This window comes from Buteo buteo, chromosome 9, assembly GCF_964188355.1.
Source record: "Buteo buteo chromosome 9, bButBut1.hap1.1, whole genome shotgun sequence".
NCBI classification, from domain to species: domain Eukaryota; kingdom Metazoa; phylum Chordata; class Aves; order Accipitriformes; family Accipitridae; genus Buteo; species Buteo buteo.
Genome location: NC_134179.1, coordinates 43,868,321 through 43,892,734, shown reverse-complemented (window position 1 = coordinate 43,892,734; position 24,414 = coordinate 43,868,321). Strand labels below are relative to the sequence as shown.

Below are 24,414 nucleotides of genomic sequence, written 5' to 3'. Positions count from 1 at the left end.
GTGCACCAGGAACCGCTGGGAGCTGGCAGGGCTCCATGCAGCGCGCGGCGAGATGCAAATCCCGCACGGTCCGGGGGTATTGCGACGTGTAAACAGCACTTGAGATTACAGGGAAATTGATTTGCACAAAAAGGAGAAAGTTTTGACTCCGATGAAGGTCCTGCTGCAGTTTCCTTTTTTACAAGGTTAAAAGCGGAGATCCTGGGGGAGCAGCCTCCTGGACTGGAGTGTAAAAGAGACACGAGAATTGTGATCTAGAGCCAAATAAAAGGGAAGAGAATAAAAAAAAAAAAAGGCTCTCAGGGCCAGATTTTCACCCACAATTGGAGCCAGATTTTTCCAACTTGCATTTAAGCGTCTAAATAAAAGCTCCGTTTTCAGAAGCGATTAGCACCTGATGTGCTGAGCGCTCTTGAAAAATCTGACTGTCGGGATTCCTTCTTATTCCTTGAGATTCGGATCCTCCAGCTCACACCCGGGAGGTTTCAGCAGTTACTGACCCCCCCCCCCCCCCCCGGCTCCTGCCCCTTTGCCCCCACGATGCCACGGAGGTGGCTGCTGCCCCAAAGGAGGGGGTGGATGCTGGGGGGGCACAGGCTGGCAGGTCCGGAGGAGTTACTTGTCCCTCTACTTTTTAGCTCTCAGCTGCGTTGAGAGCCGTTGCGTTTAGCGCTCGTGGTGGCGAAAGGTTTGTCAAACTGGGAATTTTGGGAGTGCGCGTGGACAAGGGGTCGGGAGCTGCGGATGAGGTGCAGAATAAGGGGCACAGAGCTGCCGCACGGCGAGGTGGGGATGGAGTGATGCCCAAGATGCTCCGTTCTCCCTTTTAGCTCCACGTTTTCTCCAGCATTTATTACCGGCGAAGCACTGGCTTTGCTTAAACTCCTGCACGATCCGAAGCTGGGGGTTCGGACCTTCTGAGTGTGTTGCATGCAGAGAACTACCTGTAATGAAAACCTATCTTTATTAAGGTATCGCAAGCAGCAGCAGCGTTTACCTGCGAGGTGTTGGGAAATGGTGCGTCCTCAACAGCGATGCTGCTGGGGTGGGGTGAGCTCTGCGGTTCTGCCTTGTAACCAGGACTATCAATCTTACCTAAATTATTCCTTGGTTATTACTGGTCACGTCCGAGCAGACTCTATCACCCGAGTGGGTAGCCATGTGTGTATATATATACACACACATAGATATGTGAGTGTATGCGTTTTCTTTGCTGTGAAGACACTCATGCATGTCTTGGGATCTCCTGCGGTTCAAGCCTCTGGCATAAAAGTATTTACAAACAAACTGATCAAAGACTAAAAGAAAATTGTGATTTCTTGGAGGAAAAAGAGCTTGTGGCTGCTATAGGCTTTTATGGAGTCGTTTGTCGGGTGTAATTTCATGAGAAGCCAAGAACCTCGTATAAATGTTGTGCTTTTGGGCTCGGATTCACAAGGTTCCTATGGATGTGCTTTTAAACAGGGAAGCCGTCCTTTTGAAGTTAATGGGGCTGCTTCAATGGTAAAATGAGGCATATGCTGAATTTGAGCCTAAATATACGACTTTATATGAACTTTATATAGTCATTGTTTAGCGTTCAGTTACAGCTGAACTAATAATGCAACAAATTTCTCTGACGTCTGCAGCCTCTTCTTGCTTATGGCAGAGACGCAAAGTGGCTGTGACTTTTATATGTGATACGTATTGGGGGGAGAGAATATTTGTGACTTCAAAAGCTATGGCTTGAATGAAGAGCTTCCCCTGGTGAGCCTTTATGTGCCCCGTGACATTGTTCCTGTGCCTTACTGTCTGCACACCCCTGCATACCTGGCATGAACATTTGCACAGCGCAAATTTTATATTTAGTTTCCCCAAATACTTGCTCATGCAACTTTGAAAGCTACTTTCTGCTGCTGTTTGCGCCAGTAAAACTTGGCGATGTGAATGTTTATGGAAGGCAGACAGGAGAGAGGGCACGAACATGACTGAGGGGAATTCACTTAGGAAAAAATCCAGATCAGATATTCAGACAGCTTTATGTTGGATTTCCCTAACGGTGCATTGAATTTATTTGGTGTGTGTTTGTCGGGTTGGCTTTTCGTGTTGCCTGTGCCAAAGTAGTAGTGGGCTTTAAATGGCTTTGCTTCTGCACCGCTATTTACTCTGTAATGAGGTGAATGGCAGTGGAGTACAAAAGCCCCATCTTTGCTGTTTTCCAGCTCCTGCCCTGTCCTACCTGAGCCTCAACCTTTTCCTTTTCTTCTCTTATTCACAACCCCCTTGCTAAAAAAAACCCAATCCCAAACTAACAAATGTAGGATGTCTTCCTCCATCTGGAAACTTTACATCTCCCCTGGTGCTGGTCCAGCACCTGCGGGATGAAGGAAGCAGCTGGGGGGTTTAATCCCTCTCCCAAACCCGAGTAGATGCCTGAGGAGGAGCACAGCCGCATCCGCACGGGCACCGCTGGCTTTCTCGGTCAGGCTGGCCAAGGTGGGTTCGTTGGCATCTTTCCTTTTGCCCCCAAAAGGTGATTTTGTGGGCTCTGTGTAAGAAACTTTTAATTTCTCATTTTTCAATGAAAATGCTAGATCACATTTCCTTAGAAGAGTTTTGCTTTGCCCTCACTTCCTTTCTGAAGAGGAAATGCAAGAGGAAAGCAGGTCTGGCTCGGTGGTTCTATCTAAAATTTATGCTGGAAATGAAGAAGAAGAAGAAAAAAAAAAGCCTCACTTGTACTTTTTCATCTTAGTTAGTCTCTTCTCTTTTCCAGCCCCAGCTGCGACACCAAACCTGCAGCAGATCTTTGTGTTGTCCTTGCCTGGACCTGCCAATGCTGCTGCCAGGGCTGGAAGGGGCTTTTGGGAGATTCTGTCTGGGATCTGAGCTGGGATTTGTGCCCGACACAATGGGGACAAGCCTGCTGCTCACAACCTGGGCTGCTGGAGGTCTGAAACCCCCTCTGCCACCTCCCCACCCAAACTGGGAGGACTGGCAGGTCTGAGTACGGCATCACGGGTTTTAACTTGAGTTTTGGCAAAAGGGTCTCCACCCTTGAGTTAAGCTCAGAAGATAGCATAATCTGTGTTGTAACTTCTGGATTCTCCCTTTATGAGTCTGCTTTGATCTCGGAGGGCTTGTCTGCGTGCAATCGCTGCACTGGTTCAACCTGATTTGGCTTCAGACAGGCTGGGTGCCACTGGCACAGAGCCCTGCACGGAGACTCTCTTATATCGATTTTCGATCTGGTCTTTTCTGACAAATCTGTACCTGCCAGGTGCGAGTGTCCGTGGCACCATAACAGCACTGTAACGTCACAGCGGAGCAGCTTTCAACACCACCGGTCCCCGTGCTGCCTCGTCGTCGTCCTCCTCCTCCTTCTCCTGCCGACACAGACCTTGATCAGAGAAACCCTCAGAAGTCACAAGCGGTTTTGTTTCCTCTTCCTTTCTTGTGCTGGCATGTGCTTGTGCATCTGAAGTTGTCAGGGCCCTGAATCCTTGCAGCTCCCCTCGGCTTTAACGAGTCCGTCCTTATTTCCCCTGCTCAAAGCGCTCCGAGCCCGTGGGGTTTGTAAGGTCTCCAGTAAGAGACCAATACCCCGCTGTCTGGAGGGGCTGGAAATACAGAATAAAAAGATGTCCCCGGCCACTTTCTGTAGGCAAAATTTTATGAAACATATCTGAGTGACACCTGTCAATCACCCTGGTAATGATGCTTAATTATTGAGAAATTAAAGCAGTCTAAGACCCACCCGAGAGCATGTGCTGACAGGGTTTGGGGTTCTCGCTGACGCCGGCTGCGTGGGACCTGCCCGAAGCTTCACTTGGCTGCTTTGCCAAGCCTGAACTCATCTCAAAGCATCCCCAAGCCCATAGCACCATCAAGAACCACTGGAAACCAGTTAGAACTGTGTCTTGGGCACTGGAGGAGGACAGAGGTGCCCTCTCGTGGCAAGAAGTGGGTGGGAGGTTCATGAGTGGCACCCAGCTGCCTGCTGAAACCCCATTCCCAGCACCCTAACGAAGGCAGTAATGAAGGGCGGGAGATGGTGTAGCCATGCTGTGGGTTTCACGTCATCGGAGCTTTTATTTTGTGCGTTGTCGGCTTTGGGGGAGGATGGCAGGAGACCTGGTGGACTGAGACATCTCCTGTATCGGTGGCTGAGTGAGAATCCACGCTTAGAACCTTTTCTATTCAAAGTCAGCTCCGGTGGGTGAAGGGAGATGCTCGGAAATGTGCAGAATGCGCCAAAATGCAGAATATGCTTTATCTCGTATATGCTTTTATTCAGGTTTTTATATCAGCGTCAGGGATAGAGGGAAGCTAATAGCCGTGCGGAGTTGGCAGTGCTCCCTTCGACACTTTGAGGACACGCAGATGATGCTGCGTGCTCCCTTGCCCAGTTACCTTAGAGTTTGTTACGTTGTGCTGTGCTCTGAAGTGATGGTCTCGGAAGCGCTTTGAGGTCCATGGGTAAAAGATGGGGCGAGGAACGAATCCCACTTCTGCCACCCCCCCACGTGTAACAATCTGCAAGAAAATTTGCCTTTAAACACCACACATGTTGGTGTGTTCATAGTCCAGCCAGTGCCAGCTTGGGGGTCAGATTTAATAAGGGCAGTTTGAGAATTGAAATTTTAGATTTTTCTTAAGGGAAGAAAATTCCTCAATGTGTCTCGCTGGCTGCTGGGTCGCAGTGGGACCGAGCTGCCCCGTGGCCGGAGCTGGCTGGGAGGGAACTGGTGTGTTACCTGCCACCCGTTTGTCAGAGGCAGCGTGTCCCGCTGAGGTTTGGGGTTGGGTTGCTGGCTGTGGGAACCCACCGAGTTTAGCTGGGCTTGGCTTTGGGGCATGTTCAGAGCATCAGAAAGAGCCTTTCGATACGTGGCAACTCGCCAGCAAATTGGAATGGCAAGATAATGCAAAATGGATGCATTGTATAAAACTCATCCATCTTTCCTCTCTATTACTTACTGTTAAACTTGTCCTGTCCACAGATATTTGATGTATTGACTTTGGTAAAGACTAACTGCAGAAGTCTGGAGGATGACTAGAGGCTTCCTCTGGGCAAGTTGAAGATAAGGGTTTTTGAGATTTCTTTGCGATTTCCTGCATCTTTTGAAGCACCAAGGTATTGGCTCCTCTCAGAGGCTGGCACTTAGCTGGGTGGATGTGGCGTGTGCTCCATGCCAGCACCATCTACATGGGATCAGTGGGGAAAATGAGGAGTGGAAAGGCAGAACAGCAGTTTAATAGAGGAGGGGATATAAGACAGAGTGTTTTTCCAGGCTCTGGGCAGCAACCAGTCCCTTCCCTCTGCACCTGAAATGCAGCAGCTCTTCTAAAAACAGGAATGAGTTCTCCGAGGCTTTCAAAGGGATGCTCATGGACAACTCATTCTTGGCAGCTTCCTGAAAAAATCTCATCAATTATTAGGTGTGATTCTCCCTGTACAAAGTGGTTCCGAAAAAGAGCTAATGGGGAGAAACCAATTAGACAGATTTATTAGCCCAAGATCAAATTCTGGTTGCTGAGATGATTGATGGAAAGGATTAATCATGTCGTGCTTGCTTGCCAGAGATAACTGCTAGCCAAGACGAGTTGGTCCGTGTGAGACTCTTGCCTAGATGATGTGTTTCTCCGAAATCCCATGGCCGGTTCACTTCTGGGTCCCTCCAACTGCAAGAAGCCAAATGCCTTTGTTGGCTTGGCCTGATCTCCTCTTGGATCGTTTCTCTTCAAGGGATGAGCCCGGTTTTCTCTCTGCCTTTCTTTCTGCTACTGCTGCTTTAATCTTGTCATTATACGTATTTGCATATTTCTTTCTCAACCTCCTCTTCCTTTTATTCCACCCCCAAATCTCTTTCCCATCAGCCACCCTGCAGCTCTGGCTTTGCTGTCGCACAGGCGCAGCTGGGACTCTCCTCTCTCGCCTTGGCCAGGTCCCCCAGTGAATGGCAACCACTGGCCATGGAGGCTTTTCACTGGTGTGTGGTTATAGAGAAGTTGTTTCTTCATGAAGATTTGGGATAGGAGGGCAAGCAGGTCACTGGGGTTGCAAGGAAAGAGGGCAGCAGCTCAGAATAACACAAGATGCTTTTAGAAGAAAGGGTGTTAGAGTTTAAGAGCTTGTTGCACTGATGACATTAAGTTGAGGTCTGGTGAGAGAAGGTGTTTTGAAGGCAGGGGGGTGGTTCTCTGCGAGACCTGTGCTTTTTCTTTATGGGAGATACAGAAAAACAATTGTTTAAATTGGTGTTTCCTAGGCAGGCTGCAAGCTGAATCCCTTTTCAGGACAAGAAAAGGGATGCTCTTCTCCTTTCCCATTCCATCCCTCCTGGATCCTGCTCAACTGTAGCACATCTGGGGGCTTTTTGATGGGGTTCTCCCACTTTTTTTCACGCTTCGTGGGACAATACCTAACCTGCCCCATATCACAGCCCAGGTCGTAGTCCAAATCTACCTCAATCAGCAGCTTCAGGGGTGAAGCCAGGCTTCGAAGCAAGGGGCACAAGACGGGTACAGGGGGCCTGGGCAATGCTGTGGTGGAGGGACTGGTGATGGGGAGCAACATGGCCAGGAGAGGGCGGTGATGACCTTAACTCTGGCAGAAAAATTCAGTGCTGTAAAAAAAATGCCCTTAATTTGGGGCTCATCCCCCAACATTTAGGAAATGCTAGCTCAGATCTGTGGTTTTCTACTTGTGTGCTCAAATTGAATATCCTTGATGTTTAACATTGCGGCGCTAATGCTCAAAACAAATGCGATGCCTTCAAATCTCAGAGCTCTGGGTTTAGGCTCTTTGCAAACTCAGGGGAAGACTTTTCCATGGTTCCTCCCCATTCCCACATTGAAGTTTTTCTTCCAAACCACGAAGGCTCCAAAAGTTCAGCCTGGACCTGCTGCACCTCTGTGAGGAATTGGGTTGGGAGGTCTGGATTCAGAAACAAATTCAAATATCTGTCTCTGCTTAAGTATGACTCAAACCTTAGTAATGCTGCATTTGAGGGGAGGGAATTAGGATTGCTGGCTTTGCTTGAGCATCATTCAGTGAATTCGGTATGTGGGGTTTTTTTCCTGCCTTGCCAGTGTGTGAGCGCTTCCAGCGAGGACCTCGTGTGTCTGGTCCTGCTGGGATGTTCGTGTGTCAGTGGGTTTAATAGTACAACAACCGACCGGCACGTGGGGAAGCCAAGAGGTACAGCGACTTGGAGGGCAGCGCAAAAGATGGCAAATCACAAGTGAAGTGGCTAAAGCCTGGAGGCAGATCCCATCCGAGTGGACGGACGGTGTTGGGTTGTGCTCAGAGGTGTGGTAGGGACCTGCTGTGGGCTTCCAGCAGGCACCTCCTTTTTTTATGCTTTTGTTGCCTTGTCAATGTTTAGGGATAATATTCCTGCTTCACGGAGATGCCGGCAAATTGAAAGCCTATCAGTTTATAAAGGAAAAGCAAGTTATTTCTGCTACAACTTTTCTCCGAGTCCCCCTGGCAACGTTTGTGTCTTAGCAACCACATTTTCCTATTTAAAAATGTTTAAAACATTAAAAAACAACAACAACAACAACACATTAAGCACAGGATTAAGTGCTTTCCTGAATCAAAGCCTAACTAGATAAATGAAATGCTGTTAATTGAATCAGGGATGCACTGTGTTTTCAGCCCCCAAATTTGCATAACATTTGCATTTGATTGAAAAGCCATCATTAATGTTGTTCAGTTCTAGTAGGTCCCCCCATGTCTCCGGCTTTGGCCGTCCTCCTCCTGCCCTGAGGAGCTGCCTAAATGGTTTCGGTAGGAGATGGCCAGGATGGGGTCGGTGAGAGCCCAGAGCTTGGTCCCTCGGCATCTTGGTGCCGTTAGTCACCTCTGCTTTGACAAATATGTGGTGGGGGATGGAGAAGGTCCAGGAGATATTGGATGTAAGGGTGACGCTGTAGCCAACGTCCCATGGAAAGCATGTCTGGTGTGTTTGCGGCTCCGGGGTGACTGCAGAGCTATTGCTGATGCCCTAACGCAGAGCGATGGGGGACAGAGGACCAGCAGCTCCTGCCGGCGTGCTCGGGGTTGGCCCTTCCTCTAGCAGACGTTCACTAAATCAGCCCTTTGCTTTGGGGTTAAAGAGAAATCAAGTTGTCCTGACTAAAACTGGACCAGTGAGGGAAGAGGAAGGAAATCTGTGGGGCTGGCTGTGCTGGAGATAGCCAAGCCGTGGGGCCGGTTTCCTCGTTGGGGTCACCCCTGTGCATGGGGATTGTTGGTGTTCCCTAAAGATGAGCCTCGTAGAGCATCGTGCGGCAGTAACACGGGCGGTTGTGAGTGTCTGGTCCCTGCGGATCACAGGGAATGTTGTTTGGGGCTAAATGCTCAGAAGGCAATAGTCGGGGTAACCTGAGCATCCCCCACCTTCCATACTCCTCTCCTCCGTGCGCCCACCGCACCGATCCCTCCAGCTGCCAGCACAGGTGATGCTTGGGGACAAATCCCTTTGGCAAAATAATCCCAGTCCATCGGTGAGCCCCTGCCTGCTCCTTGAGGCTCCGTGTGCTGTGGGGCAAGGGAAGGAGGCACATCCGCCGGTTGCGATGGAGAGACAGAGGTTTTATCCCGAGCTCCGCTGCCAACCCGCTCAGTGGTTGCGGATGCGGCGATGCTCCTCTCCAAACGTCTCTCTAGCTTTTTGCGCTGGGAAAGAGCAGCTCTGGTCTCAGCTGGGACCTGTGGTCAAAACCATATCGGGAGGACGTGACAGCAAGTCTCGCTGGGGCTCCTCACCGGAGGCAGGGCTGCACCCATACTGGTGATGCAGCGGGAATCGGCTTTGTCCCCCCCGTCCAAAGCGTTGCCTCAAAAACACCACGCGGGGTTCATGCGAAAGGGAAGGGGAACCCTCGAGCGAGGCTGGGCTGTGCCGGTGCTGCTTTGCCATTGCCTTCGGCTCGCGACGGCCAGCCCCAGCCTCCCGCTGGCCCCCGGCCAGGCTGTCTGCTCCTAACTAGCTAGTGCCCCTTTCTTGGGTCCCTGCCACTGCTGCCACCGTGCCAGTCCACTCCGGGGAATTACCAGCAGATTCTTAATTAAGTGGGAGGCTCTGGCCACCCTTTGGAAGGTGGTCTCTGGGGATGTATCCAGGGATAAGAGAAGGGGGATCCTGATAGCTGAATCTGTGCTTGGATGTTTCCCAGCAAGATTTAAAAACCAAAACCCAAACAAACAAACAAAAAATAATTCCAAACCTAATTTGGGATTCTTAACGACGATTCTGCCTCCCTGGGTGATCAGGATTTTCTGCAAAGGTTGCCGCGGGTACCGGTCCGTTCATGCTGCCGATGTGCTGTGGGGACCCGAGGGCGCGCGGCTCCGAGGATGCGGCTGCCGACGCGGCACCGAGAACCGACGATGCCGTGCGGGCTGGGAGGGCTCTGGGTGCGTCAGGGACACAGAGTGGTTTCCAGCTGGCTCCGAGGCTGTCTGGCTGACCGGCAGCGGGTGTTTTCTGAGCGAACAGGGCTTTTCTTTGCTGCCACTTTCTCCTGTTCTATCCTCAGTTTCTCCCTTTTGGAGAAGAGGTCCCTCCCGGTGCACTTTGGGTTTAACCCATGCGGTATTGATGGGCACAGTGTGAGAGGGCGAGCTATCTCCATGGTATGTGGACATTCCAGGTTGCTCCACGACACTTTGCTTTGTCTCTTTGCTTTTCCTCCCCAGTGAGGTTTAACCTGTTGGTGTGTTGAGCTCTTTAAAGAGCTGGTTGAAGGAAAACCCGAGGAAAGCCTTTGATGGAGCAGCTCTTGGTGCTTCCAGTGCTTGGGGGTAACGAAGGACTGACCCAAGATGCTCATCTGTGGTGTGGCTCCGTGATGTGGGTCCCATCACAGCCTCCTGTTGCAGTCTGGTTGCATCAGGGTGGGTGGTTTTTTTTTTTCCCAGTGAGCCCAACCCACGGCCAGGGAGGGTTTCCTGAGAGCATCAAGAGATTTCAAATGTCTCACTTTGCCTCCTGGCTCTGCAGGAGAGCCAGCAGTTCTGTATGGGGCTGCCGGGCACCTTGGCAGGTTTTCGAGGGCTGAAGGATGGACGTAGTGGGATGCTAAAATCCCATTATCACAAATAGCACCGTCGGCGTGGAGCAGGAGGAGGGCAACGCTGCGATCCGTCCCTGGGACTCGCGGTTCCTCTCCCCTTACAGCCCTGCAGCTGTTCGCCCTCTTCTTTCCTCCCCCTTTTTTTTAATTTATTTTTTTTAATTAAAAAAAAAAAAAAAAAAGCCACCAGCATGCACAGGAACTGGCCAGATTTGCAAATAGACATTTATTTACCAGGTCGATCGGTCTGCTCCGGCTCATCCCCAAGGATCTGGGAGGCTCTTGCCTTCGGCATAAGACGAGCAGCGTCCGGCAGAGCTCTCGCCTTCTCCCGCCGGCTGGAGATGCCGGAGCTGGTCCGAGGGGCATGAGCACCGGTCCTGGCTGGCAGCCGAGGTCGGGCGAGCGGAGGTTGCAAGAGCCCTTCAGCGGCACGGGAGGGAGGAGCTCCTGCTTTTGGCACATTGTGAATAAAAAGCCGGGGAATCGCAGTCTCGCGGAATTATTTATTTGGAGTCGAGCTCTGCTCGGCGTGGAGGTGGGAACGGGCAGAACTGGGCTGTCGCATTCGGTGGCGTGAAGAGCGGCATTTCGCGATGAGGATTTAAATACAGGAGGACCTGCTTCTAGCAAAGCAAATAACGGGGTTTATTTATTCATGACTTCCTCTGTAATTCTAACCACAGCTGCTGCCGAGTGCTCGGACGGAGCCGGATTCGAGCAAAAGCTGTTCATCGGAAGGGGAGGTTTCCACCCGCTGTGGGACAATTCCATGTCGAGCCAGTCCTCACTGAAGGGTGATGGATGCAGCCCCGATTCTGCCCTCCCTGGGGCAGGATGGGCACCAGTGGAGATGGTCCAGGAGTCAAGTATTCGGGATGCCGGCTCGTCCCGGGATTTTGTGGGATCTTGCTCTGCTTTGCGCAGCTCACCTGGCTGGGCTGATAAAAGACCCATCTCTCCCTCCGAGCGTGGCCTCGTAGGGTTTTAATATCCGTCAGTGATGGAGGCTGTTAGGAGCGGCAAATAATCCTGGTGGCGTGGTCGCGATGGGAGGAATTATTGGTTAATTAACATATTAATAAAAGCACAGTGGCCCTGGTGAGGCGCAGAGCAGCCCCTTCACCTTGCCCAGCCAGCACGGATGCGGGCGATGCTCTGCCTGGGCAGGTGCTCCAGCAAGCTCAGAAAAGGAGATCCGATTCTTATTTTAATTAATTTTTTTTTTTCTTTTTGGGGGGTGGGTGGGGAGAGAAAATTAGATGCCACCAGCAGAATTACGGTGTGAGGACATAAATGGCTCTTTTCTCTCCATAGCACATTCGATTCTGGTCACGTATGTGCAGAACACATGCTCTGCCCGTGCAGATGCTTGTAGCTATCTGGACAAGTTTCCGTGGCAGGGGTGGGCGGTGGGAGACCTACGGGGTTTCCTCTATCACTTCAAATCCTTTTGACCCTCCCTGGACTGTGACATTCTTCGCATTCTGAATTTCTTAATCTCTCTCCCATTCATTTTGGGATGCGGATTAGCACGTAAAACGAGAGATCTGGTTTCAGAGCTTGCTCCCCCCACTTTGCTTCCTGCAGCCCCCCACAACATGCTGTGATTTTAAGGGTTGGGTTGGTTTCTTTTTCCTCATCCACCTGGCTTACATCTGTAGTAGTGACAAAATTTGGTGTTTCGGAGCCTTCCCAGTGGCTGAGCTGGCAGGAGCTCTGAAAATCTTATTTTTTTGTGCTTCATTTTGACTTTCAGATGGGACAGCAACCCCAAATCTGGCCATCCCATTCCTCCGGTCTGAATCTTTGGGAAATCTTCGGTGACTTTGGGAAACAACAGTTCTGGTTTTGTTTGAAACCACCCAACCAGGCCAGCTCTTTTGGGGATTTTGATGTGTGGGGGTTTGCATCAGCAGCACGGATCAGAGGGGATGCTTGAGGCAGCTGCTTTTACCTTGCAGGATGAAGGGGCTGAAGAGGAATCCTTACCTGTGTGGCTAAATCATACTGATGGCTTTGGGCCATTTCATGCTGAGATGATTTCTTCTCATTGACAAATGAGCTAAGCCACCTTCTGAAGTTGTGTAATTAGAAGATAAGGATCTGGAATCTCATTTTCTCTCCTTTTTTGGATTATTTCATGCATTCACAAATACTTTGAATTTGAAGCCTGGGTCTGTGATGAGCCGGTCCAAGGATATTTACCCGATTTAGTGCTGAGCTGCCTGCCACGGTTGCGGCATTTATTTTCCTTTTCTTCAGGCATCTTAAAATTCAGTGGGTTTGGTCATTCCTGAAAAACAGAGGCGAATGGGGGGGACCAGCCACCCGTGGGGGTTTGGCACCGTTTGCATGTGGGTTGCACCCACAAAGCTGTGTCCTTCAAAGCCTTGGGCACCTAAAGGGGTCATTGCCTTTAGGTGGGGGGTCTTGGGGGGGTCTGGCAGCATGTCGGGGTGCCGGCAGCCCCGGCAGCGTGGTTGTGTGCCAGTGCTGGAGCTGCCGGTCGAGCCCACGGCTGCTCTCAGCTGTTTGCAGCAGCTGCACGGCGAGGGGTGGGATGGGGGGGGACAGCACCCCCGGGGCAAATTTGGCTTCGGAATTAAAAAAAGAGTTTCTATTTTGGGAAAAGTAAGGTTAGGAAGAGCCAAAAATGTGAGTGGAGAAGTAGCCTGAGACCATCTCGGTTGGTGGAGCTGGGATGCCCGTGCCTTGATCTCCCCGGTTAATATTTAGCCGGGTTTTTGGATGAGGCAGTGATGCTCCGGGAGCTCCCGCCAGCGGTTGGTGGCATCCCAAGGGTTGTCTCTTCATGCCTCCAGTGCAGGAGGGCAGGTTACATGAACACACGGCTCCCTTTTTGCTTTTGAATCCTATTTAATCTGGCAAAAGTCTCTGCCTTTCCAGCCGTGCCTGCATTAGGGCTCCAACCAGTGCCAAAGGCTTGGGGGGATTTTGGCATCTTGTTCTTGGTGAAGCTCCCAGCGTAAATCCAGCACCAACCAGGCTGGGTATAATTAGCCAAAAGCCATCAGAAACCCTGATAGCGTATGGAAATGCAAAGCTTGATTAGATACATCAACGTGCAACAGTTCAATGCAAGACGGCAGTGTTTTGGACACCAAATTTGCTTTTTAATCGCTTTTCATTTATTTCAGGAGCCGGAAAATTCAAATCCGAAACATCCCACCCCAGCTGCGATGGGAGGTAAGAGGAGCAAGCAGAGAAGAGTAGATCAGATTTAAGGACTAATCCCCCCCCCTCCCCAGTTTCTGTACTTGGGTTAAAATTGATTTATCCTTTTCTTTGTTATTAATTGGGTCTAATTATACTAGACTTTTGTGTCCATGTAGGTTATTCCTCTTCTGTTACAGGAGTAAATTCAAGCGGTAGAAGCAACGTAAGCCACACCAAAAAAAATCCCCATTAATAACAGGGTTATATGATTTATCTATTGTATAAGGAACAAAATGGATCCTTTCTTCCTGCTGGCTGCTGGGACTTTTCCCTGACAATTTTCCCCCCCCTCATTTGGCTCTGAGGTCCCATGGTCCAGCGTCCTGGGGCAGGCAGGAGCTTCCTTCATCTAATTGCTTGTGAAATCTTAATGACTAGAAAGCTGCCTTTATTGATTGATTGTATTTCTCTGGTCTGTCCTGACAATCCCAGTGTAAAGTGGGGTTTTTTTCCTCCCTTCTCCAGGTTCTGGATGGTTTGCTAGCCCAGTATGGCACCGTAGAAAACTGCGAGCAAGGTAGGACTGAAAAAAGATACCAACTTGTGTTATTGAAGATATTTTCTGCCCCAGCTGTTTTTGGGGGGGGAGGAGGGTGAGGACGGACACGCGATTTTGCTTTGTCAGCAGAAGCCACAGCTAAAGATGTCAAGAGGTCTCAGCCCGGTCGCTGGGGCTTTTTTTTTTTATTGTCCCCTGTTGCTAAAAGACGAATCCCATGCGGTGGCTTTCGGCAGCGCACGTGGGTGTCCTCGCATCGGGTGCCAGGTCGGCATCATTCCCACCCCACTCCTGGGTACCCACCGGCAGCTGCCTTGGGGGAAGCTGCAGGATGCTCTCCCGAGGCTGGCCGGGGACTATCTGTCTCCACTTGGCAGATTTTATCTCAGCCTCTAATGGTGATCAGTTGAGACAGGAGGTTTAATATTGCCCCCGGGATGTTTAATGAGAGTAGCATTACCATAACCCTCCTAGAAATGGAAAGGAGGGCTCAGAGGAGCTCCTGGGACCGTCCCCGGGCTCTGGCGAGGGATGGTAGGATGGAGTTGGCTTTGGTGCAGAGCACGATGGCATATCGGGATCCTTTAAATAAGGCAGGAGGGACTGTGCTGCCCGGGATGAGTCCCAGCGTGGCCTGAGCCCTCGGACACTCTTCTCCCTTGCAGGAGAAAAATGCTTACAAATCCCTGGGAAGCGCCGGAGGGGACTCATCTGAGCAGGGACTTATCCGAGGGGGTGTCTCAGCTTTTCGGGGGGGGGCTTTGGTCTGAGGCACTCGTGCTGCCTCTCTAATTTCTGCTTTGTTTGCTCTCAGTGAACACGGACAGCGAGACGGCCGTTGTCAACGTCACCTACGCCAACCGGGAGCAGACCAGGCAGTGAGTGCCCCGTGGACCCCCGGCAGCTCGGGCTGTCCTCCCTGCTGCGGCTCCGGCCCCTTCCCCGCTTGCAGAAAACAGGATTTGCAGTGCTGGGAGTCAGATGACCTCAGAATTCCTGAATTTTGGATAAAAATGCAGCAAGTCTTTGAGGACACCCTCCCCAAGCTCTGATTTCTTTTCCTTCACCTTCAGATGGACGTTTAAGTTTTTAGGCTTTTCTCGGCAGTTCAGAGAGTAAAACCCTAACTTTTTGCTCAAGGAAAAGTGGAGATTTTCTTGTATTTGCATGATTTTGGGAGTAAGGTCTCCAGAAAAAGTAATAATGAGATCAAATATCATAGGAGCTGGTAGGCGTCAGGCAGCACGTGTCCTTTCTGGCTGATGGCCGTGTCATTGAGAGACTTGCAACTCCCTTCTCCATCCTGCCTGTGGAAGATCAGACTTTGCACTAAATGCAAATGGAAAATTAATTGGGTTTTCATCGCTGTTTATTTCTTTTTCCTTTTGCCCCGTCAAAAGGCTTTGGAAAGGGACAGGATCAGCGCTTTCCTTGGAGAGCAGCCTGGAGGAGCGTGGGGATTGATTCATAGGTTTTTATCCTGGAAGGTTTCTGTCACCAAGGTGGGAACGTGTCAAATGTGGCCACTGCGGCCACGCTGCCGTCCCCGGGGACATCCCCTGTGGTCACTCTGCCAAAGCGCCGGATTCCAAAGGGCCGCCCGGCCGATAATACTTCAGCTGTCAAACCCAACTTTGCTGTGGTTGCATGTGCGGCCGCAGCAAACCTTCACGGGGGAACCGCTGTCTCGTTTTACTTTCTGTAATAACACAGGGCAGGGTCTGGCCGTGGAGCCCAGCAAGGGGAACGCTCCTGGTTTGTCCTCCCGTCCCTTGTCCATCTGCACCAACCATGCGCTTTGCACCCCATAAAGTGAAATATTTTGAGTTTCTTTTAGCACTGAGCAAAAGAATTTTGTGCAAGTAGTTTTGCTCTCAGATCTGCAGCCCTTCTCCCCTGCTTTTTCCTCCTCCGGGAATGCGTGGGCTTCATCGAGCATCTTTCTCTGGTCCCTTTGCATCCTGCAGGGATGAGGCTGCTAGCAGGGAAAGTCTCTGTTCAGCCAGTTTTAGGTTTTTGGGGGTTTTGTTTTGTTGGGTTTTTTTTTTTTTGCAAGAGTTGAGTCACTGACCACTTTCTGGAGAGCTGCAGTTTGGGTTGTCTCCGCAGAAAGCTGGGGAGGTTTGAAGGAGCTGTGGAGATCGGTGGCCAAAGCTGTTGCTTTGCTCTTGCTGCCAGCCCCATCTATCGACAGTTTTCAGTTCTTGCAGTCCCTGAAGTCCTGCTGGGAGAGGGATTTGAGATATTGGACAAAAATCATAAGGCAGAGGAGATGGGGGAATTGCTCCCTGCACGATCCTGTCCTTTCTCTGGGTGCCTGGAGAGGTTCCCCTTAAAATACTTTGGCTCATTCAGGCTGGGTGGAAAGTCCTGCCAGGTCCGCGCGGCATCGGTGACGTCTCCTTTCCCTGCTCCCAGTGCTTCCCTTGCTGGGCGTTACGCCAGGGAGGGCTTGGCCCGTTTTGAGCCGAACTGATGCGTTGCCGCTCGGCGTGGGAGCGTGACAGGAGGGACCCTCACCCCCCATTCCTTCTCTCCTTCCAGAGCCATCATGAAGCTGAACGGGCACCAGCTGGAGAACCACGCGCTGAAGGTCTCCTACATCCCTGATGAGCAGTCCACGCAAGGGCCAGAGAACGGGCGGCGAGGCGGCTTCGGGGCACGCGGTGCTCCCAGGCAGGGTTCCCCCGTCACTGCCGGGGCACCGGTCAAGCAGCAGCCGGTGGATATCCCCCTCCGTCTCCTGGTGCCCACCCAGTACGTGGGTGCCATCATCGGCAAGGAAGGGGCCACCATCAGGAACATCACCAAGCAGACGCAGTCCAAGTGAGTCTGTTCTCCCGTGAGCTGGTTTGCGCCTCGTGGTTTGCAGTGATTTCTGAGGCTGGATTTTTTTTTTTAATTTTTTTTTATTTTTGGAGAAGCGGCTATTTGAGGCCCCTCCGGCTCTCCTGCTGTGCAGGGCAGTGTGTCCAAGAGCCACTTTCCCATGCCCTGTCCCAGCCAGTTTTCTCTGGCTGCACTTCCCTACGTGTCTCCCTTTGCCGGGGCTGCCCTGGCTGGGATGAGACCCAGGCAGGCACACGGGGATGTCGCTGCTTCAGCCGGTCTCATTTAGCACAAGCTTGTTGAGCTTCACCCGCCTGCTCTTGCCTTGGCCCCTGAGCTTATGTTGGCTACAGCTCTTGTCCCCCAAGGAAGGCTTTATCTAAGACATGAAGTGATGGACAGCCCATCCTGTCCCCCAGGCTTGTGCTTGTTCCACCACTTAATCGCTCCTGTTGCTTAAAATAAATAGATGCTGATGCCTTATTTGGATTTCTGTGACTTGAGCTTCTAGCCACTGCATCCATGTCGAGTATCGAGGCCAGAATTAACTCCTCTCACCTTCCCTGGGTGCATATAACCTTACAGTCGAGTGTGAGCTCCAGGCAGTTCACGGGGAGCGGAGCAGCCGGCACTCGTGCTGCCGGGAAGCCGCAGAGCTGCTCCCCTTCCCCAGCGCCCATCCCGTGCTTGCAGGATCGACGTGCACCGAAAAGAAAACGCAGGAGCCGCAGAAAAAGCCATCAGCATCCACTCCACCCCCGAGGGCTGCTCCGCTGCCTGCAAGATGATTCTGGAGATCATGCAGAAGGAGGCAAAGGACACGAAGACGTAAGGTTTCCCCCTGCCTTTCTGTGCATGCGTATCCCGTCCGCGGCTTTTCACTGGGCTGTGGTACCCTCCTAACGCCCAAAGCCGGGTCATGCTCCCGTGCGTGCAGGAGCTTTGGTTTGGGGGACCCAGGGACTCCAAGCAAGGGGACTTGAGCTTCCCCCATCCCTCTGTACCAAATCCCTTCTCTTCTGGCTGCGGTAATCCTTCATGTTGTTTTATTCCCCCATTCCTCTCTCAAGAGCTGACGAAGTGCCTCTGAAAATCTTGGCCCATAACAACTTTGTGGGGCGCCTGATCGGCAAAGAGGGGCGAAACTTGAAGAAAGTGGAGCAGGACACAGAGACAAAAATCACCATCTCATCGTAAGGATCCTCTTTTCCTTTGGGGAAACCAGGGCAGACCTTCCTCAGCCTGGGGCGGGTGGGGAGGATGAGGAGGAGATGGGTGATGTGATGAGAGTGGGCAGAGATGCCTGTCTGTCAGGTGGGAAGCCAACCTGTGGTGTGGGTTCTTTACTCCCCAAAGCTCTCTCGAAGAATCTTGGCTTTATATTTTCTGTGTTCCCCTCCCCATACCTTTGGTGTCCCCTCCCCATCCCTTCAGTGTCCCCTCCGGGTCCCTTCAGGGCTGCAGAACTCAGGACCGGCTGGTTTGATGGCCAGGACTGGGGTTTTACTCTTAAGCCATGTTTTTGGGGAAGGCAGAGTGGACTTCCCCGTGGAAACCGTAGTGCTGGTCCCTGGTCTGACTGGGACCAGGCAGTCCCAGTGGACAGTGGCAGTGGCACCCCATGTCCCCAGCACCCCAATGGCACCCATCAGAAGGACCAGAGGACCCGGCGTAGCGCTGGTCGTGTGGGGTCTCGGTGCTGACGCTGGTTTTCCCATCAGCTTGCAGGACCTGACTCTATACAACCCCGAAAGAACCATCACGGTGAAGGGCTCCATTGAGAACTGCTGCAAAGCGGAGCAGGAGATCATGAAGAAAGTGAGGGAAGCCTACGAGAACGACGTGGCTGCCATGAGCGTGAGTGGGGTTTGGTCCTGCCCTGCGTCTCGGCTGATGGGAGCTCTCTAGGAGGTTGCCCTGATAAAAGCAATGAGCATTTCTTTCCTCTCACCCTCAGTTGCAATCTCACCTCATCCCTGGCCTTAACCTGGCTGCGGTTGGCCTCTTCCCTGCCTCCTCCAACGCAGTACCTCCTCCGCCGAGCAGCGTCTCCGGGGCTGCACCGTACAGCTCCTTCATGGTAGGTGAACGCCGGGCAGCTCAAACTGCTCCTTCGTCCACCTCGGGGCTGTCCCCTGCGTGGAGAAGACCCTTGCGATGGTCAGGGTTATGCCTTCAGCATCCCCTGCTGTCAGCAGGCAGGTCAGGTCCAGCGTGGGTGCAGGATCTGGCCTTGTAAATTATTGCAAACTGGGTGGAGAAGGGGCTCAGACCCCACAGGGTTTGGGTGGCTCAGCCCAGCACCCTTAGGAAACGCGTGGGCGTCACTTGGGAGGAGACTTAGCCTTGATCCCCACGGTGGTGCTGAGCCCTGAACGGTGACGCTGTACCTGCAGCCTCCGGAGCAGGAGACGGTGCACGTCTTCATCCCCGCGCAGGCGGTCGGTGCCATCATCGGCAAGAAGGGCCAACACATCAAGCAGCTCTCCCGGTTCGCAAGTGCCTCTATCAAGGTAGTGTTGCCCCAGCGGGGACAGACCCCGGACCCCCCCCCCCCCAAAACACCTCTGCCAGCACCTCCCTGAGCGGGGGGGCCTTTCTGGCTGGGAAAACCACCCAAAAAGCCCAGGCAGTCGGGCTGGGGGCCCAATCCTGCGGCGCAGGGGAGGGAGGGCACGGCTGCCACCTTGGCCGTGCCGCTCTCCGCCGCAGCCACCGTCTCTCTCCCCCCTCCAGATTGCCCCTCCGGAGACGCCGGACTCCAAAGTGCGCATGGTTGTCATCACGGGCCCTCCAGAAGCTCAGTTTAAGGTTCCCCCTGCGCTACCGTCACCGCGGGGGATTCGGGGTGCCCCTCTCCGCCACCCCATGGAGCCGGGAAGGGAGGAGCAGGGCGGTGACCCCAATTTTGAGCCCAGTCTGTGGCTGGGTTAACCCAACATTGGCTCTCCCAGGGGCTGAGCTGGTTTAAAAACCCTGAGGAATTGGGATTTCGTGGGATGCTGGCCCATCCCGCGTCCCAGGGATGGAGACCCCCTGAGCCGGCTGCACGTGGTGGGGACGTGTTGGGGGTAGGACATCTCGGGTGATGCCTGATTCCGTCCTGCCTCCCCTCCGCAGGCGCAAGGCAGGATTTATGGGAAGCTGAAGGAGGAGAACTTCTTTGGACCGAAGGAAGAAGTGAAGCTGGAGACGCACATCCGAGTCCCCGCCTCGGCCGCGGGCAGGGTCATCGGCAAAGGGGGCAAAACTGTAAGCAGAAGCGATGCTTGGGTGGGAATTTGGGAGGGGGGTGACATCCTTGGGAGGGTGGCTACTTCATACCAGTGCCTGGGGACATCCCAGGGACAGATTTCCCCGGGTGACGGGCTGGGACTTCCCGGAGGAGCTTGCACTTCCCGCACGATGCGATGGGGTGGTCTCTGCCCCTTCCCCGCAGGTCAATGAGCTGCAGAACCTGACGGCGGCAGAGGTGGTGGTGCCGCGGGACCAGACCCCCGACGAGAACGAACAGGTCATCGTGAAGATCATCGGGCACTTCTACGCCAGCCAGGTACGGCTCCGGCAGCTCCCGTGCTAGCACTAGTGGATTCTCTGATGGCTCGTATGGGGTTGTGTCCGTGCGTGTAGCCTCCTGTGGAAGTTTTTTCCATGCCTGGCTGGTGGTGTTTGCAGAAGTGGGTGATGGTGGGAGAAGCACGGAGAGTGTGACCTCCCAAACCCCTACTTCTGGAGGAAACCAGGCTAAAAAATAGGGCAGGAATGGATTTCCAGGAGCCATTTTGCCCAGCCGTTGCACTTTTCACCACACGCAAAGCTGTTTCGCTGGCCCTGGGGTTCCCTCCCAGCTTCTCCCTTTGCTCTTCTACATCCACAGATGGCTCAGCGCAAGATCCGAGACATCCTGGCCCAGGTGAAGCAGCAGCACCAGAAGGGACAGAGCGGCCAGACGCAAGCGCGGAGGAAATAAGAGCAGCACCGACACCAACGTGAAAAGCGGAACAAGCCAATGCCGGGCTTAAGAGTGGCTGGGAATCAGTTACCGTAGACAGATGCTAATTTTTTCATTAACCGATCGAGATTAAAAGGCAGTTTTGATTGGCTTCCAAGGTAGATGGCTAGGGTAAAAAAAGAAAATTGGGTCCGTTTTTAGCTCCATGTGCCAGGACAGCTACTTAAATGAAGCGAGAGGTGCTGCAACGCGCCGGGCCAGCCGGCTGCTCCGCCGAGGCTGGTGCGGCGCTGGGTGCCGGGGGACGACGGTGTGGCGAAGCTGCGGCCACCGCGGTGCTGGGTCCCCCTCTCGCGGGTGCAGCATTTGCCCTCTCATTTAAGTAGCCTCTGGAGGTCCCGTCCCAGCCGGGGCGCCCGGCGGCTGCGTCTCCCCGACCCCTCGCTCCCTCCCTCCCTGCGGCTGGTGGATATTCCCAGAGCGACGTTAAGCCTTTTGGAGCATTTAATTTTGATTTTTTTTCTTATTTTAATTTTTTTTTTTTTTAAGAGAAATTCCAGTGGATTCTTACCAACCTCTGTTGGTAATGAGATCCATTGTAGGCAAAAAAAAAAAAAAAAAAAAAGAAAATAAACCCCCCACCTTAGCACCAAATGGATTTGGGTCCCTTGGGAGCTCTGCACCGCTCCAGCCTCAGAACCACCAGCGGGCGTGCGGGAGGGCAGGATTCCTCCTGCCTGTGCTGCCTGCAGTGCAGTGCCTTGTAAAGCCTTAGAAGCCAGGAGAGCACCTCTATTTTCCAGGATGATTTTTTTCTTTCAGTTGTTTGAATGTTTCTTTTCATTTTAAGTTAGTTTAAAGAAAGAAAAATTTTTTTTTTAAATTTTTTTTTTTTTTCCGAAGCCTATGAAAGAATGGCAGAAGCGGGACATGCGACCATTTTACTCAGTGATCTCCGCTGCGGAGGTGACAACCCGTCCTAGAGACGAGGCAAACTGTCTGGGGAAGGGAAGGGGCGAGGGGAAGGGCTTTTGCTTTTCACTCCTCCCTTCAAGCAACAGCAATAAACCACCACCAAAAAAAAAAAAAAAAAAAAAAAAAAAAAAAAAAAAAGGCAAAGAAACCCCTGCTTGGTAGGAAACATTGAATTAATCTTCATCTCTTTAGTAATCAGATTATGGGAACTAAATGTGTGCAGAATGGTTTGGGAGGTGGGGAGGGAACCGGAGGGGTTGCGGGGTGCAGCGGAGAGATGCTCAGCCGCAGGGCGCTTGGCTTTGCCGCGGAGCCGGAGCTGGTTTTGTGCCTGACTCCATTGCCACGTCCTCTGCCAGCTGCCCTCGGCCTCAGTTTCCCCACCCGGAGTGGGAGGTTTGCACCCCAAAATCCTGCTGGAGCCTCCGGGGGCTCAGCCGCGGGGGAATACAGTTGGTTTTTTTTTTTTTTCCTCTGGAAAACACCCAGGGAATATTTTTATTAGCAAACTGGGGAGGTGCCAGTTCACGTGAACTCCCCTGGGGCTATTTGTGTCTTATTCCCCCCACCTCTAAATCTCTCTAGGTGGGGAAAAAATATTCTTGAAATTTGGCACATTTTTATTAGTTTGTAAAGGTATTTTTTTCATTATTTAAAAAAAAGAAAACCGCAACCACCACCCTCCTTTCTGCAGTAAGAATAACTGTTCTCATGAGACGATACCAAATATATACGTCAAACGAATGTAATATGGTTACTGATTCCCGTCACTCTTATGTGGATTTTATATTTTAGATATATTTTAATGATTTGTTTTTAATATTGAGTATTTGGAAGGGACAGTAACTGCCGCCATCGCCTCTTCCAGGCAGGGGAAGGTCTTGTCTCCACGGCGGGGCTGGGGCAGCCCCCGCGCCGCGTTTTTTTGCTGCAAATCCAGCCGAAATGTGGATTTACACTGATTTTCCTGCAAATTGGGGTGGGAGGGTGGAAAAACAAAATTGGGATTAATCTGGGGGGAGAGGGATGTTGCCAGATCCTGCACTCTCCGGGTGGGAGGAGACACGGGAGCAACCCCCAGATGAGGCAATTTGGGCATAAAAGGAGGGAATTTGGAGCAAACCTCGCACTGATGCATTTATCTGTTTATTTTCTGAAGTGGAGACCAGCCCTCTCGCTCCAAGCAGGCATTTTCCTGGGTGCAGCCTCCAAAGCCAAACCTGGCTTGAAATTCAGCTCGTGCAGCATCAGGAAGGCGGGTGGTTCATTGATAAGGGAACACGGCAGCAGTTACTGTCCTTTAAACCATTGCAACAACAGGAAGATGTGGGGGAAGGCCAGGTATTGCTGTGTGTTTGAGCAATGAGAGAGAAAAAAAAAGAAAAAAAAAAAAAAAGAAGAGAAAAGAAAAAAAAAAGCTACCTCAAGGTATGAAGTTACCTCAGCAATTGATTTTTTTTTTTTTTTTTTTTGGGCTTGCTGATATTTTATATAAAAGCTGATAGTCTTGAATATTTTATTTTTTTAATGAAAAGAGAAGTTAAGTTTCATAATTTCTTATGAGCCAGGAGTTATGTGCAGGTAACCAAGTGTTATGAGCTCTCTATGGAGAACGACAGGAATTTCAGACATAGTGGAAAAGATGGCAGCAGCTTCTTTTTTTTTTGGCCTTTTCAAGCCAGTTAATGAGTTTCACCACAACACAAGAGCTGTCAGATGTCGCGACTCTTCGAGACCTTGGACAAATTGGAGCCCACCGACTTTTTTAATTGGAAAAACTTAATTTCTTTCTTTTTTTCTTTTTTTTTTTTAATTAAATTTAAAAAAAAACCAACCAAAACCTGCCACTGGCTGAAAGGCCTTTCTCAATCCAGCTCCATCGAGAAATCAAATTATTAAAGAGCTTTGGGATCAGAAATCTTCCACTCCCGGGGATGTGAGGACGGACTCCTAGGCAGCGTTGACTATGCAAAGTGGGGTACAAATACGGGGTTTGCTGGTATTTAAACCACACCAGCTCAGGCGATTTTTTTTCAAACACTTGGAAGCCATATATATATAGATATATATATATTTATATATATCCCAGAACCCAAACGAATCAGCCTCCTGTGTTGCCACGGAGGCAGCGTCAAACCATCTTCTCCACTATGATGCTGTTAAATATTTTACAGAGATTTGCCTCCGTTTTACCGAGGATAAGCAATTTTAAAAAAAAAAAAAAAAAAAAAGTGAGAAGGAGAGAGAGAGAAATTAATGGGAGCCAATTTTTTTTATATAAACGCACATCGAGGAGAGAGAGGATGAATCCAACCCTGAGGACCGATGGGCTTGAGCATCTCTGCCCGCTCTAAAAGGTTCACAGGGTTGAGGTTTTTTTTAAGTCCCATCTTGCTATTTTTCACTGTACCCGCAGGAAAACGAACCTTGCTTGAATGGTAGTTACAAATTATAATGAATTCGGTGGTGGTAAAGTGAATTTGGGAGTGGCGGGTGCTGCTGTCCCCATCCCGCCACCCCGCGCCTCACCCCCCCAAAATTTTTGGGGTGGGTGAGGAGTGCGGGATCTGACCCCTCACTGGCGGACGGGAAGTGCTGACCCTTTTTTTTTTTCCCATAAATTTGGGGTCAAAGGAGCAAAAAAATTAAGGCTTGGCAGTGCCTGGTCGGCAGCTCCTGCCCCTCGGGGTGGTGGGAGAGGGGCTTCCGTGGGGTTTTCCTCTTTTTTTTTTTTTTTTTAAATTTTTTTTGGAGGACTGGCATTTGTCCTAGGAAAAACGGTTTCTTATTACTTGAAATCTCTGGCTCTCTACTTTTTTTTTTCCAGCCTTGCACAGAACAGTGTATTCAG

The 24,414-nt window shown here is 51.4% G+C and overlaps 1 protein-coding gene across 1 annotated transcript in view; it reads left to right on the top strand.

The window, feature by feature from the left end:
- Positions 1-23,527, top strand: part of IGF2BP1 (insulin like growth factor 2 mRNA binding protein 1) — a 32,601-nt gene extending 9,074 nt beyond the window's left edge. Inside the window, exons 3-15 of the mRNA XM_075036398.1 lie at positions 13,230-13,278; positions 13,774-13,825; positions 14,622-14,685; positions 16,352-16,633; positions 17,330-17,464; positions 17,707-17,829; positions 18,358-18,493; positions 18,594-18,716; positions 19,033-19,149; positions 19,373-19,447; positions 19,757-19,888; positions 20,076-20,189; positions 20,514-23,527. Coding sequence (XP_074892499.1) covers positions 13,230-13,278; positions 13,774-13,825; positions 14,622-14,685; positions 16,352-16,633; positions 17,330-17,464; positions 17,707-17,829; positions 18,358-18,493; positions 18,594-18,716; positions 19,033-19,149; positions 19,373-19,447; positions 19,757-19,888; positions 20,076-20,189; positions 20,514-20,606 — 1,495 coding nt within the window. The 3' untranslated portion in view covers positions 20,607-23,527. The remainder of the gene's footprint in view (positions 1-13,229; positions 13,279-13,773; positions 13,826-14,621; positions 14,686-16,351; positions 16,634-17,329; positions 17,465-17,706; positions 17,830-18,357; positions 18,494-18,593; positions 18,717-19,032; positions 19,150-19,372; positions 19,448-19,756; positions 19,889-20,075; positions 20,190-20,513) is intronic.
- Positions 23,528-24,414: the final 887 nt, after the last annotated feature.